Raw genomic sequence first — 16,483 nt, 5'->3', positions numbered from 1 at the left:
CTGCAAAGCACCTTTGTTTGACCGAGCAGGTCACACACGGCGGTCTCGGTTTATAATGACCCCTTAAACCGTTGTAGGATTGGGCTTGGATGTATCATTTTGGAGAATAATTGTACCGAGCAATCTAGCTGCTTTATGAGCAAGTTGAATATCGAGCATTTTAAAAGGAGCACCCCATGCATGATTTCATAAAGTAAGTTTGAATGCAACTATTCCATTTATATGCCAGGGTATGAAGCATGAAATCCGAATGTGATCGAAATTATCTTGGCAATGCTTCATTGACCTCAAGTCCGTTGTCCAGTATTAAAAATCTCGTATGCATTTCCCTTGCGGTCCGATGAGATTCTCATCAAGCTTCATGAGAAATACACAGGATATTCTGACTGTGTTCAGAGAGAGCAAGCTCGTTTGAGCACAGAATGTTCCAATCCCTTGATATTTCATAAAAGGACATGATGGATTAAAAAGAGTTCTCATATGTCATTCATTCCGTGATTTCTTCCATCACGATTTTGTTCTGGCTTGCTGTTGCTGTCTCTGCCAAGCATCTCCTCCCCTCTCCATTTGTACAAACTCCTCTCCACCTCCTACCTCCCACCCCCTTCGGTATGACCTGGCATCAGTCTGCAGCACAAACCGGATTACAAACTGACCCACCGGCTCTGATCACGTTTTGAGTCATCTCACAGCCATGACAGAGTGTGACGTCTTCCTGGTTATTGCTTCAGAGATCGAGTTGAAATTCGTGCACACCATTTTATTGCCGCACATAAACCTGTTCCTCTAAACGATGACAATCACATAATGAACAGTAACGGCTATTCATAAACAGTTAAAGGATGCTGTAAATTATACTAATGAGACAACACCCTAAACCCACCTTTATTTCAATAGGAAACTTCAAAATAGTTTTATGCTTCAACCAAGAACTTCATTTGTGACTGATTTTCCAACTGTCCAACTCAGCAGCTGCGCTCTGTTCTTCATTGAGGATTCAAACGTTTCTGCACAACACCTCTCCAAACAGTGGGTCCACATCATGAGTACACGCGGGAAGTCGGCGTGACGTCACAGCTACGCACCGTGGCACCGCGATCTTGGAATTGGGGAAACATTGGGCGCCTTCGCGTGTTTGTCACAGTTTGAAACCGCAAAATGCCGAAAAGCTGCTGCATTGTCGGATGCACAGACAGCAAGCTGAAGAATCCAGAGCGGTGATGATCGGTTTGCGCCAACTTTCGCGCAATTTCCCCCAAATCAAGATGGCGGCGCGCAACAGTCCCTCAATCCGAATATGACAAAGACGAGCAGGTATGCCAGGTACCCGTAGAAGGAAAATCTGCGTAATGTAAAACGTGACTTCAACAATATTATGCAAAGAACCTTTAATATACCATGGAATTTTTTAAAACACTGAATCAACACGTCTTCGATCATAAATTACTTTTTGAAGAAACAAAGATACATTTTGATTTATACAACTCAAGCAAAGGAAACCATGTAATGCCTGTTTCGTTCAGAGCGATTATACACCGCCCAAAGAAGATGCGTTTCATAGCTACAGGAAATAAAATAGTGAAATCTTTAATAATTTTGTGTTTGTTTTCGCACGAGCTTCCGTGTGAGATCACGTGTGAGATTAGATCAAAACTTCTCCAATAAAAATATTTTGTGTGACTGTTGTCCGTCGACGGCAATAGTCGGTGGACGTTAATGATCACACGTGGTCCTTCACAAAGAGGAGGCGAGCCATCGCGGGCACCCTTGCCAAATTAAAAATTCCTTCCCTAACCTCAGTTGAACTTCAGTCTTGACCAGGCAGTTACGTGAAGGACTTGAGCCAAGCTTCCCCCGGCGAACCACACAAGAGCATGGGAATAATTGTTGCAGTTGTCTTGGAAATAAGAAGAAGAAGAAGAAGAAGAAGATTAAATATTGGTGGCAGCCAGGCCGCGCCATCTTTGTTGACGTTAACTGTCAGCTTGTCACGTTGTCTCAGTCGCTGGCAGTGAAGCTTAGCCATCTATAGGAGGACATTAGTAGTCTGAGCAAAATTATGCCAACGTATGCAGGGCATGAAGTCAGAGTCGAAACAACATCTAATTCCCATTCTCGCAAGATATGGCCCATGGGAATGTGCATTCCGTGAAAGTAGCACTCTCAAGTGATTGTGAGCAGCAGTAATTGTGTTAACAAATGGCCCTAAATTAATTATCTTCTTCGTCATGCATAAATACAGCACAACCTTAAAATTTCATAACGATGAAACAACGTTTAATGCACAATCTCGAGAGAGAGATTCCATCATCTCGCGATAATTTATGTGACAAACGTGACAAGCAATCGCGATTCGCGTTATTGTATAGACTAGAGAGATACCCATGCTACGCACGGGTGGGAGGCCAGAAGCAAACAGGCAATGCAGATACGGCGAATGCTAAAGCATGAAACCAATAAATTCCACATTCCTGTAGCACCTTCAGTCGCACGTCAGACATGGACAGCAGGTTCGTGAAGGACCTCCATGAAAAACGTACCCGTTCACAAACAAACGGGTACGTTCACGTATAGAAACATCGATCGTGGGTCCGTGGCGAATCTGCATATGGCGATGGGAAAATATCAGAAATTGAAGGTTTTTATTTTATTTTAAACGATTCATATAAACATCCGTTGAATCATATCACACGCAAATCATCAAAATCTAAACAGTATCTTGAGAATTTCAATAAAAGCCACATCACTGTTCATATCGGCAAATATTATTCCATCGTGTTTCAAATCGTGATCGATACACTATGATCGTGATGATCGTGATCGTGAATCATGATCGATAATCGTGTTCACAATCGCTATGTCGTATGTACTCCCGATACGTGTGCCAAATTCCCGATACGTGTAACTGTACCAAATCAACAGTTAAAAGGATTTTGAGCCGATAGCTGTTACGGCCTTGGCAAGGTCGATGGAGACAGTGATCTGTTAGCGATCGATGGAGACATGTTGCTTTCCCGGGTGCAGCCGTTTGTGCGTCGTCACAATGAGAACAATGGACGTTATGCGAACGTGAATGTTATGCGGGAGCCCAAACCTGAGAATGCTGGAGACTAAAGATGAAATTGGGAAAACTAAATAGCCTATTTTACTCCTGGGATCCCAGGATTATCCACCCAAAATATCTTTGCGATCGGTTCAGCAGTTTTTACGGTACCTTCGAACAGACAGACAGACAGACAGACGGACATTTGGTGAATTATAGTAAGATAACTCTTGTTTAGCTTAAAAACATAAATGCATGTAACTCGTTTAAGTTAATGCAGTTATGCCTTTCAATTGTCAAATTTTCAGTAAAACACACGCACACACACACACTCAAACTCACATACGATGTCATCCGTTTTAGCTCTTAGATTCTGACATTGTCACCTTAGTTTGAGGAATTTCTCCATATTACGATGATCAGCGCTGGAACGAAATGATCCCACAGTGAGTGACACGTCAGGAAAATGATCATCTTTTGATATTTATTGCCTTTTTAGGCAATATTTTACATTTATTGCCTTTGATATTCATTTAATATTACAAGACAGAAGAAAGGCTGGATATAGAAATAGCCAAAAATGTTGCAAGGAGAACCACAAAATTAAGGAGACCTATAACACTGCAGGAAGACTTGTCACTAAGGGGGCTGAAGTGACATCATGGATCTGATTTGTTAGCATGTACAGGACCAAAAGAGAATATGCTTTTTAATGTGCAATACGCGATTTTTGAAATGACAAAATCCACTCCAGAATACTCAGCACGCATGCACAGAAACTAAGGTTCATCAGGGCAGCCAAATATATACCTTGCATTTCAGATAAGGATTATTACCTAAAATGACTCAAAAAGCTTCTACAATAACCCAAAAATACTCGGAAACACCTTCAAAAAAAGGTTGTCTCTGCACAACGAAAGAACGTTTTAAATTCGGCGAAAAAGCTGATAGCTTGCAGTTCTCCGTATGGCAAACACCCGAGGATGTGGACCGGTGCAAGACCTGAAGGTTCATAGACGACGCGTTCTAACAAAACTTTTCATCATTGCTGCAGTGAGTGGAATTTGAACCTGGCGGGATTACGTGTGAATATGGTAGGATTGTTGATTTATTTAATGGACGTCTACTATTGGTAGGACGTTTGTCATTACCAACATTCAGGCAGACTTCCCAGACTTCCCAGAGGGGTTTGTTTGGTTCTTAACGCCGATGGGAAAGTCATATATGAGCCTTGTCAATGCACATGAATGAATGATCGTTTTAAGGCCATTTTCCCCACTAGAGCAGGGTTTAGCTTTGCGGGCCCCATGATCTCATGGTTCCCTTTTTGAGGTAATGTTTTTATGGCCGGATACCCTTCCTGACGCCAACCCTTAGTCGCCTCTTACGATGTGCAGGGATACAGTGTGCTTATTCTAAGTTGGGGTACACACCGGGATCATTCATCCCAGCAAGCTGGTACTCAGTTTGGTCGACCTCGGAAGGATGACAGGCTGAGTCAACTTCCTTGGTGTTAATTTAGTGATTGACCGGGATTCAAACTCAGGATCGTAGGATCCCAAGCCTGCACCCTAACCGCTAAGCCAACACAAGGCTTCTTGTCAATGCACATGGTAAGTTTAAAATGAGGATATTTACTTTTAATCATGTTTGAGAGGAAGGGGGGGAGGTGTGGGAGGGTGTTGCAAGGGGGTGGGAGTGTGAGTTGTTATGGTTCAACATTTTAGAAATTGCCACTCTCATATAAATACTGAAAACAATGTTTAAAATACGATTTGAACAGATTTTGTGCTAACAAAGGCAGGTTCCCGGCGAACAGAACCTCACTGAAAATAATGCAAACAGCCAATGCGCAAAAGGCCTCGTTAGAATTATTACGTCATTTTGAAAGTCGCGCATTGTCCCCACTGCCACTCCAGATGTGTCTGTTTGGACCACGGACAGGATGTCGTGTGGCAGACGTAATCTGTGTAATCTCTGTAATAGACGACACTATTTGTGTAATCTGCACAGTGCATTTCGGTGACAGTAAAACAAAAGCTGGAAGTTCCTCAGTGACATGTTGGTGGAATTGCCGGTTGAAAAGGTCCATTTCTACATTAACACTCAAATGCCATTTACAAAAGACTTTCACGATCGGGATTTTAGAAGACACCTGAGTAACAACAACACGCGATGACATCATAAATGTATATTCTCTAATATAATTGTTGCAGAGATCATGCTCAATAAATTTCAAATTGATCAGACTAAGCGTTGTCCCTGTCGAATTATGACGTCATAATTATGGCACCAATGGAGTCATCGTTAACAACACCTATTCTTCATATGGAGTTATTTACAATGAGCCACGTTTCGATTTTTTCAATAGAGCGGTTTTGGAGATATAGAGGTGCAACGTTTTTCGTTTATTCCAAGATGGCGCCTGTAACACATGACCTATGAAGTCATGATTATCCTACTATAATTCACCAAATGTCCGTCCATCTGTCCGTCCGTTCGAAGGTACCGCAAAAATGGCTGAACTGATCGCAACGATATTCTGGGTGGGTAATCCTGGGACCCCCTTGAGTAAAATAGGGTATTTTAGGAGTTGCGGATGACGAGAAGACGAGGCCATTTCTTAGGTTGGCAAAGCTCCTTTATTCGAACAGAAATCCTCAGCACTGTTCTCGCGAATGGAACTCGTACAGCTTTTATAAAGCCAAAACCCTCGTCGGAGGGCGTGGCTCCAACAACCGCGTGCACGTCACGCCCACACAATCAAAAGCCCCGCAGGCCCGTGCACGTGGATTATGTCCCAATAAGGTAACCGCTACAGTATATTGTTTTTCCAATTTCAGCTTTGGCCTCCAGCATTTTCAGGTTTGGACTTCCGCATAACGTTATTTTCCTGGGAACCTCACAAACGGCTGCACCGATCGCTGCACAGCTGCACCGATCGGACTCGGTGACTTCGGACAAAGACCTTTTATAAGGAAATTGGTTGAATCCCTGCTTGAGAGAACGCCAACCCCCTCCCCACCATCACGGCCGTCTCTCCAACTCACAATCCCATGGGATATGCAGAAAGGACGACCCAAAAACAATTATCTTCTTTTTCATTCGTATATAAACATCATTAAAAGTAAATAATTACCTCGGCCAAAGTTCAAATGACATGGGTTTAATCTCTACATGAGAGAATTCCACATAGCTATTTGGGCAGTGTATAAGCTAACAGATCACTGTCTCCATCGATCTTGCCAAGACCGTAACACCTATCGGCTCAAAATCCTTTTTACTGTTGACTTGTTAGTTTTTACAATGAAGGAAACATTAACACTGTTGTTAAAAGTTTATTTTGTGATTAATTTGTGATTGGAGTTATGTTGTTTGGAATGAAATACGAGATATCGAGTTCAAGTAAATGACAACATGCCGTGATGGTTTCTACTTTCTAAACGTGAACTTCGCGGATCGCCATATGCAGATTCGCCACGGACCCACAATCGATGTTTCTATACGTGAACATACCCGTTTGTTTGCGAACAGGTACGTTTTTCATGGAAGTCCTTCACGAACTTGCTGTCCATGTCTGACGTGCGACTGAAGGTGCTACAGGAATGTGGAATTTATTGGTTTCATGCTTTAGCATTCGCCGTATCTGCATTGCCTGTTTGCTTCTGGCCTACCACCCGTGCGGGTATCTTACAGGTCATTAAAATATTCTAAAGGAGCCGAGATTTGAATTTGCCGAGATTGCCGAGAAAATGAATTTTTAAAAAGCAGACACGTACGTACATAACTGAATGCTTAACCCCGCTTTTCACTTCGTGAGCGCAGGGTAATTAGTTGACGGAAGAGAGAGAAGAAAAAAAAGAATATAAAAAAGTGATTAAATGCTACATATCACAGACTCCACAACATGTATGATGCCTTCAGCATAAAGAGATTCTGTTTTATTTTCTTGCAGTTCTGGTGCTGATCGTGTTATCTTATCAAGATGCCTCTCAACTGCCTTCTGGCGAGGCAGAAGGAGTACAACCAGGAGAGTGACGTCATGGCGAAGTATGCAATAGGCCAAATGATGAAGACGTAAGTACATTTTTATTTTCCTTTTTAAAAATTGAGAAATTAATTGCATGAACAAAGATCACCCTTCAATTTCGTACTGCATTGTCATATGAAGGTTGTTCAAGATTGACCTGGACTATTCTTTATTGAATAGCTGAATGACGTAAGTAGATTAATAATTTTGGAGGGATGATGTCATCCACATGAACCATTGTAGAAACAGATGGGGAAAAAATAATCCTTTGAAATGCACTTGTTGTGAAACATGCTAAACATGGTTCATTTATAAGAAATGAAGACAACAGAGAAAGACTTGAATAAATTGTGTATGTACATATTATATATATATATATATATATATATATATATATATATATATATATATATATATATACAGTATATATATATATATATATATATATATATATATATATATATATATATATATATATATATATATATATATATGTATATATATATATATATATATATATATATATATATATATATATATATATATAGATATATATATATATATATATATATATATCGGTATTAGTCAAATTACTCAGTGGTGAAGAATAACTTTAAAAAAAAATTGGTATCCACATCTGGATCCGAATATTCACCAAAATCTAATAATTTAGTCCTTGTCACATACCCAACCTCTCCACCAAATTTTGTCCAAATCCATCTAGAACTTTTTGAGATATCCTGTTCACAGACAGACAGGGGTGAAAACATAACCTAGGTCCACCTTCGGTGGTGGATATAACAATATAAGGCCAGTGGGAAGACAAAGACCCAGAAGGAAGCAAACAGGGAGAAGGATCTAATGGAAGCTGGAATTACTATTTAAGAAGCACATCTAGCCCAAAATAGAAATAGGTGAAAAGCTATGGTTTGGGCATTTTGGCGTTTAACAGCAGGAAGATAAAGATTTGGGCTTACCTTGTAGGTAACCAAAACCCTTCTCCTTTCGTATGCAGCACAAGCCTGCAGAGTAGCATCATTGGTTGAGGGTGTGGCCATGCCACTGATGCAATGCCCTCTGCTGGTTAGGGCAGGAATTTGTAATTTGGTCGTGGTGCCGGTGATCGCTTGCCTACTCTTCGCGAAGGTACCGTGGGATCTTCAACGTCCACCAATCAACGCTGGCAAACAGGACGTGCATTTAACGTCCATCCGAGGGATGGGAATACCATGGTTGAATCACTCTTCCTATGAAACGGGATGACAGTTTATAGCCTGGTCAGGATTCAAGCCCAGGCTAGACAGCTTGGTAGGTGAGTGTGCATACCTCTAAGCCATTCTGTCAGCCCACCAATACCCAAAACCAAGTGTTTCACACTTTACTGCATGGGGTGGTCGGAGGCGCTAATAGTTATGATGAAATGTGTGGTTAAGAAATATATCAACCCTGTCTAAATTTACAGACATTTGGGTTCACAGGCTGGTGATGAATTCCTGTCAAGAAAATTTGTTTTAAATGGAGCACCTTAGGGGCAAGAGTTTTATTGACGCACATAGCCTTAAGAATGATGTACTGCACATGTCAAAATAACTCTCCACTGAAGCCCTATTAAAGCTCCCACTGCAACGGCACAAGTTTATGTGCAAACCTGAAACTTTTGAAAGTAATGAAGGTGTGTTTCTTGTACTTTACGAGGTGAAATCAAAAGTTCCCCCAACAATGAAGGAATGCCCTTACACTAGGGAAACTTTGCACAAATGTTTGTCCTTTTTCTAAGGAGCTTCCAGCCAGTGCTGCACATTATTCCCAAATCCCAATGGTGTGCGGTTGCTCTGATGCCATTGGAATACAAGTCATTCTTTTGGCTCTGGCAGTCATGGTCAGGGACAAATAAACCATTTGAGTCGCTTGCACATATGAACTTAGTTATGAAACTCCAAGTCCAAATTAAAGCACCCTCATGTTATTCTGCTTTAATTGTGTGCAGATTCTCTAAACATTGTCCTACTCTCCCTTGACCTTAATCCCTGTATTATCAAAGTCTGTATCTCATGATGGCATGTGCTACTCTGTATGGTGTATGCGAATAAGCGGATTATTAATCTGAACATCCAACAATCCCTTAGAACATTTTTCTTTAACTTCATATGTATTCACTCCTGCAACATTTCAAGGAAGGTTGGCATGGCATTTCTGAGGGGCATTGAATAATTTGTACGAACGAGACACAATAGTCCAATACACTCCAAGATTTATATTTTTCCATTTATTAAAAAACATATAGCATTATAAATAGATATATACATGTGTATGTGTCATTATAAATAGAAGTGTATATATATATATATATATATATATATATATGCACAGTTTTGCCTCTTCTTGTTGTCCTGGGAGTTTTTTTTTTAATGTGGTGGTCTCGTGTCGCCTGTTTGGGAGACTGAGCCCATCACAATATATTTCATAAACCTGCAATGCATGGGCTGTGCTTTTCTGGATCATAATTAGCTGAGAAAATTATTCAGAAACCGTAGTATTTATGAAAAAAAATAAATTGGTAATGAAACAGAAAACCAAATACTGCATTGGAGTCATCAGAAGGAACCAAAAAAAAGGAAAGAGCAAAAATGGAGTCATAAGGAGGAACCTGGATAGGATTTGGGTTTCAGCCGCTAAAACCCATCCAAGCGCAGTAGTCAGGGCCCTTAGGGATATTTTGGGGCCGTTTGGTTCAAATTCTTCCAAAAGCACCAAATTTGGCCCAGATGTTGCCCATGCCATACTCTTTCGATTTTATATATAATTTTGTTTGTTTGTTTGTTTGTCTGCACGCGCTAATCTCCTGAACGGTGAAAGATAGGAGGAAACCTCTGAAACAAAAAATGTCGGGACGGGCCCCGGGAAGGTTATAGGCTAGGTGGCTAGGCTGGTCGAGCCCGCCTCGGCCGGGCTGGGCCCATTTTGCAATAAATCTTCTTCTTCTTTCAAAATTCTCTTGAAGTACAACTTATGCACTTAATAGGAATATCTGACCGATTGCAACACATGCTTTCAAAATTCTCTCTCGCGGGGCCCGACAGAAGAAAGAACAAGGAATCATTGAGCATTAACTCATACTGGGCTCGCGTCAGACCTATGTACAGAAGATTAAATTCATTCAAAAAGAACCCGGGCAACGCCGGTTGCATTCAGCTTGTCTACTATATGAGAGTGCCGTTGGTCTGTCTGTCTGTCTGTGTGTGTGTGTGTGTGTGTGTGTGTGTGTGTGTGTGTGTGTGTGTGTGTGTGTGTGTGTCTGTCCCCATATTTCTCAGAGATGGCTGAACGGATCTTCGTCAAACTTTCAGAGGTTCATCAGTGAGTGCTTGGGAGTGTTTTCGTCAAAAAAAAGTTTGTTTTTATTTTTATTTTTCGTTTTTTTGTGATTAAAAAAAAACTCTCTATAGTGCCGAAGCCTTTTTGATTAATGACACTTATAATTATATACAAGTACACATTCACATAAATAAATACAAACCACAAACATTTGAACACAAAAAATCAAACAATTCCAGAAGTGTACAAAGTTGGTAGAAAAGCTTCTTCTTCTTCCTGAAAATCATCATACTTAACTCCGAAGCATGATGAGCGGCACATTCACCAGCAGATATTCAACAAAAAGGTGAAATGATGATTTGACAGTTATGATGGATCCTTCCCCTTTTACCTGGGCAACACTGAGGTTAAAGCACTCTTTGCACGGGTAAATTTTTCCTCCTTCCCTTCCCTCCTCCCCCAAAACGGAGGAGCTTGTCAAAGCCCCCCACCCCCCCAAAAAGATGAATATGTAGTCTATCTTTTCCCTCCCACTCCCTTCCCCACCCCACCCCCTTCCACTTACCACACTCCCTTCCTCAACCCTCCCTCTCCATCCTCCCCCCCTCACCCGGCAATGCCGGGTACTCCTGCGAGTAACATATAAGTCCCGTTTATTCACTGACGGGAATACCTATATTTGCATGTACTTTTATGCTTTTATACAGTACAGTATATTTTTATATTGATTTAGAGAAGTATTACTATATATAATTTTGTGTGCTCCTTCCATGTCCATCACATTTTATTCTCAAGGGTTCCTGCTGTCATAGAATCATAAAAATGGTATCATTTGGAATGGTTACGTTAAAGCTCCAAGTCCTGCTAAAAGGCATGCTTATGATTAAACGGACACCACGTTTTACAACTGTGAAATCCTCTTCCAATAAATCGATTATCAACTTTCCAACAGTACCATTTTCAAGGCAGGTTGGTATTGAATATCTTGAAGTATGCAACAATATTCTTCCCTTCTCCAAGCCTTGACCAGGTGAAAGTATATTTTTCAATTTGATACCCCTACCATGCTGTACGTGCTGGATGTGCAAAATAGTCTTGGTTTAGTGATTTATGGAAAACAAATCCTGTGCATGGAGGCTTCTTTTACTCATGTTTGAAAGTAAGGGGGAGGGAGGGGGGAAGGTGAGGTGTGAGGGGGGCATGGGGGAGGGAGGGAGGGGGTAAGGGAAGGGAAGGGAGGGGGAAGGGGAGGGAGGGGGAAGGGGAGGGGAGGGAATGGGAGGGGGAGAAGGGGAGAGGAGGGGGTAAGGGGAGGGTGGGAATGGGAGGGGTTGGGGGGAAGGGGAGGGGGTAAGGGGAGGGGGGAAGGGGGGAATCACGTTTCTGAGTTAAGTGTGATGCCGATCAGGAAGAAGAAGAAGCCGTACTACCAACTTCGTTGTCGCGCGAATGCCCTCGGTTAATAAATACCGTGAGCTCGCGGACGGCCAAACAAACTTAATGGAGGCAACAATCAATGACGGATTTGACGATGTTTGCATGGGAGGAAGAAGAAAGAGGAAGAAGCGGCAAGCTCTTACCTGTAACGATCTCACCGGCGGTCTTCAATCCTACAGGAAATGAACTTGCACAGGAATCCGGGTTAAAATGTACAAAAATAAAGTTTTATTACGGAACCCGATACAAAGAATGTGACGGAAGAACTAATTCTAAATTGGGACGTCCCCACACAGATTTCAAATACGAGACAAAGGGAGAATGAATAAAATTAATGTCCCGTCATGTATTTGTGAATGCGAGCTTATCTGTCTGGCAGTGTAGTGTCGGTCAGGTTCCGTCCGGCTCTGATGTTGGCGTGAAGCAGGCCTCGGTCCACCTCGTTCACGCTCCGCTTGGCCCCGAGCCACCCGCTCAGCGGCACGCCTCACTCGCCCCTCGTCGGTCGCACGTGAGGTCCCGTTTGCTTGGAGCACCAAGTCTCGCTCCAAGCACCAAGCTTCGCTCCAAGCACCAAGCCTCGCTCCAAGTACCAAGCCTCGCTCCAAGGTACCAAGCCTCGCTCCAAGCACCAAGCCTCGCTCCAAGCACCAAGAGCACCAAGCACCAAGAGCACCAAGACAAGAACCCAGGGAAGATGACGAACTCACCAGGGAAGAAAACAGGGAAGAACGCAGGGAAGAACGATGACGACCACCCAGAATGCCCGCGAGCCAGTCGTTTTGTCCCCCGCGGTGGTTTTTTTTTTTTTTTTGTATACAAGATCGAGGCTCGTGAAAGAGCGAAATGTGTTGCACTGCACTAATTAGAATGTGTTGTCAGCTCTCTCGCATTACTAATCAGTCCCTCGCTTCTTTGTAGTCTTTTCCCGCCTTCTGACATCACCAGCCCTTCCCCTCAAATCAACGACCTGCTTCTAAGTAGTGGTTTTGCACATTCTCCACTGATTGGCCGAGTGTTCGCGCCTTCCGCACTGATTGGCCGAGGTGTCCACGGTTGGTGCCCAATCAGTGTGCCGCTTCCTTCCACCTTCCTTTCACCAATCAGTGGCCAGCTTCTCACCCAAGCCAATCACACGTTCCCCTGGGCGTGGTTATAGCCTGCCTTGCACAATGTTTGGCGCCCATGGTGGCGTACTATGTGGCTGCTGCCTGTTGCTCTTCCAAAGTCATTGTGGTGGCGGGGAATTATTTAATGTGTACACTACTGGACCTATCTAAGTGTCTATAGGATGTATTGCCATAAGGGACACTGGTTGCTCACAGAGGGAATGACACACGAGGGAATTTTACCCATAATCCCTGCACTAATTAGAATGCCCCGCCCCCTCGTGGCGGGGACACAGATACAACTTATTCCGACATCCGGCTAAACATAGAACTTATTACATGTAGATTCCCTATCACGACAGTCGAGGACCTACCTATGCAGATCTACCTGGCTCTAGATATTCCTCTACCCCTAATCCATAATAGTCCTGCATAATAGTCCTGCTGTCATCGAATCATAAAAATGGTACCATTTCGAATGGTTACGTCAAAGCTCCAAATCCTGCTAAAAGGCATGCTTATGATTAAACAGACACCACGTTTTACAACTGTGAATTCCTCTTCCAATAAATCGATTATCAGCTTTCCAACAGTACCATTTTCAAGGCAGGTTGGTATTGAATATCTTGAAGTATGCAACAATATTGTTCCCTTCTCCAAACCTTGACCAGGTGAAAGTATATTTTTCAATTTGATACCCCTACCATGCTGTACGTGCTGGATGTGCAAAATAGTCTTGGTTTAGTGATTAATGGAAAACAAATCCTGTGCATGGTAGGTTCTTTTACTCATGTTTGAAAGTAAGGGGGAGGGAGGGAGAAGGTGAGGGGCAGGGGGAGTATGGGGGAAGGAGGGGGGAAGGGGAGGGGAGGGAGGGGGGAAGGGGAGGGGAGGGAGGGGGGAAGGGGAGGGAAGGGGGGAGGAGAGGGGATGGAGGGAACGGGAGTGGGAGGGGGGAAGGGGAGGCGAGGGGGAAAGGGGAGGGGAGGGGGAATGCGAGGGGGAGGGGAGGGGGTAAGGGGAGGGGGTAAGGGGTGGAAATCACGTTTGAGTTAAGTGTGATGCCAATCAGGAAGAAGAAAAAGCCATACTCCCAACTTCGTACACTTCTGGAATTGTTTGATTTATTTGTATTCAAATGTCTGGTGATTGTTTTGAATTTATTTATGCGAATGTGTACTTGTATATAACTGTCATTAATTTAAAAAGGATTAGGCACTATCGAGGGAGTTTGTTTGTTTGTTTGTTTGTTTGTTTGTTTATTTATTTATTTATTTATCTATTTATTTATTTATTTATTTATTTATTTATTTATTAACTAGCTAACTAACTAACTAACTAACAAAAACGACTTTTTTTCATAATTTTTTTTAATGCCTAAAACATTCCCAGGCACTGACTGATGAACCTCTGGAGGTTTGACGAAGATCCGTTCAGCCATCTCTGAGAAAAATGGCAACACAGACAGACACACACACACACACACACAGACAGACCACAGCTCGCTCTCTTATATAGAAGATATATTTAACTTGCAGTAATGTTGCAGTCACTACAAAGGGATTAGTGTTACGCTTGCCAAGCCAGCCGTTCCTTAACGGTATGGAATGGAGTGCTTGCTCGAATTCTTAAACCACTTGGCGATCTCTCCACAAGAAACTTGGTAAATGAACACACACCCAATGTTCTTGAGATCCGACAATAGATCGACTGTAATCTATATACCCCAAAGAGGAATGACCATTCCTGCCGCTCTCGAAGTGAGCGGGTGTTTAAGCCGTAATGACGACATATACGTAATGACGTAGCATGACAGTCGGACACAAAACTTCCGCTACTTTAATATATATGATATATATTTAACCTCCAGTACGTTTGCAGTCACTACAAAGGGATTAGTGTTACTATTAGATTTACTATAATAATAACTTTACTTTATTATTACGAAAATTATATTATTTTTGAAAAACCGAGGTGAATTCCTTACTTCCGCGGTTACACCGCTACAATCCATCAACTTTTCCATACACGACATTGGGATTTAATAAAGTGTTATGGTCATATTTACTATAATATTGTTGCGGATCTCAACGTCGGCCTTTCCCCTTACCAAGGGGGGATTAGTCCCCTTGTCTTTTTACTAGCCGACGCGATCCGGGGCTATGACGTTCCTTCTGGTCAGCGTTGAATAGGGTGGTAGGCTGAATTATTCCTATTACCTAATTACCAACGCCTCCCAGGAAGCAAGGAAATAACCCAGCCCGAACCACGGTTTTAGTGGAAATGCCGAGCGATCGTGAGCCGTGATCCGAGCCGTTAACAAGAACTAACCTGATTTGAGCGATTCCGAATCGTGCCACGCTTACCCAATGGAGGAAAAGACTGATACGGTCGAATTAGGAAGGAACAGGAAGAACAGATTGGTTTATTAATAATTTGTACAGGAAGGAGGAGAAGTACACACAGTGAAGCTTATACAGTCTTAACTTATCCCTGGACAAACGGGCCCGTCACACTCACACACACTCACACGGGGATGTAGATGGTTGGATTGATGGTCCAGGAATGATGGCGTCCAGGCAGCTCACTCCGGTCCCCGACTCGTACCGCAAAGCAGATGGTCAGGTGGCAGCGGCCAGGAACTTTCCTTGTGTCGGTTACGCGGAGCAGACCATTATAGGGCGGAATGCGGCGAAAGGTAAGCTGGCTGGCGGTTACACTCCCGGCTCAGCCGCGTACGTTATAATCGGACAGCTCAAACGCGCTTCTTAATGCGCTTTTCCTCAATGCCTCGAGACTCTCATGCGTACGCCGGTCCTCTAGTGCCGTTACCACGCGAGTGCTCCATGTCAGTCCTCCCAGTGGCTTCTTGCTTGGTTCGCGCTTCTCTCCAGCTCAACGGCTACGAGTGCCTCTCCCTTCTCGTCTCTTTGGTGTAAGTCCTCTTTACAAAACCCATCGTTCATCAGTTCTCTTTCCAACCAGTCCTCATATATTCCTTCTGTCCAGTCCTCATATATTCCTTCTGGCCAGTCCTCTTATACAGTTCTCTCACAAGGGCAGTCCTCAAGTCCTCTCGAAAGGCTTTGTGCGCGCGGTTATATAGCGCCGCCCAGCAAACCCTCTGGAATTTGCCAGCCGCGCTCTTACCACGCCCCTCACGCCATTTCACCCGAGCCCTGGTTGGTTGTTGGCTCTTACCGGCTCCGCCCTTGACGTCTGCTTGACGTGGCCACACCCCGACCTCGCGCTCCTCCCCCTTTCCAGGCCTACCTCGTGGCATTGGGCTGGTTTCGAGCGAAAACCCAAGAGCAGCGAACGCTGCTGGCAAAGGAGGTGGATTAGCCGAATATGGGCGCGGGATGGATGCTGCCCAACGAGGTCGATTTGGAGGGTGGGCCACAAAATGAATGGGACCTAAGCGTATTTTTTTTACACAACGCAGGTATCGCTATTGGAAATGACCTTATTCTCACATATACTATGAAATAACTAATGTTCTAAGGTGGCCTACGTGTTGCATGTGGACTAACTATGGGGGCAAACCTT

General features: G+C 43.2%; 1 protein-coding gene across 1 annotated transcript in view; it reads left to right on the top strand.

Annotated features, from left to right (window-relative positions):
• Positions 1-16,483, top strand: part of LOC137424973 (caM kinase-like vesicle-associated protein) — a 191,823-nt gene that overhangs the window by 10,274 nt on the left and 165,066 nt on the right. The window contains exon 2 of the mRNA XM_068112908.2: positions 6,999-7,120. Within this exon, the coding sequence (XP_067969009.1) occupies positions 7,029-7,120 (92 nt within the window). The 5' untranslated portion in view covers positions 6,999-7,028. The remainder of the gene's footprint in view (positions 1-6,998; positions 7,121-16,483) is intronic.

The sequence above is a fragment of the Myxine glutinosa genome, chromosome 4 (genome assembly GCF_964187855.1).
Source record: "Myxine glutinosa chromosome 4, kmMyxGlut1.1, whole genome shotgun sequence".
NCBI lineage: Eukaryota > Metazoa > Chordata > Myxini > Myxiniformes > Myxinidae > Myxine > Myxine glutinosa.
This window is presented reverse-complemented; position numbering and strand designations above follow the sequence as displayed.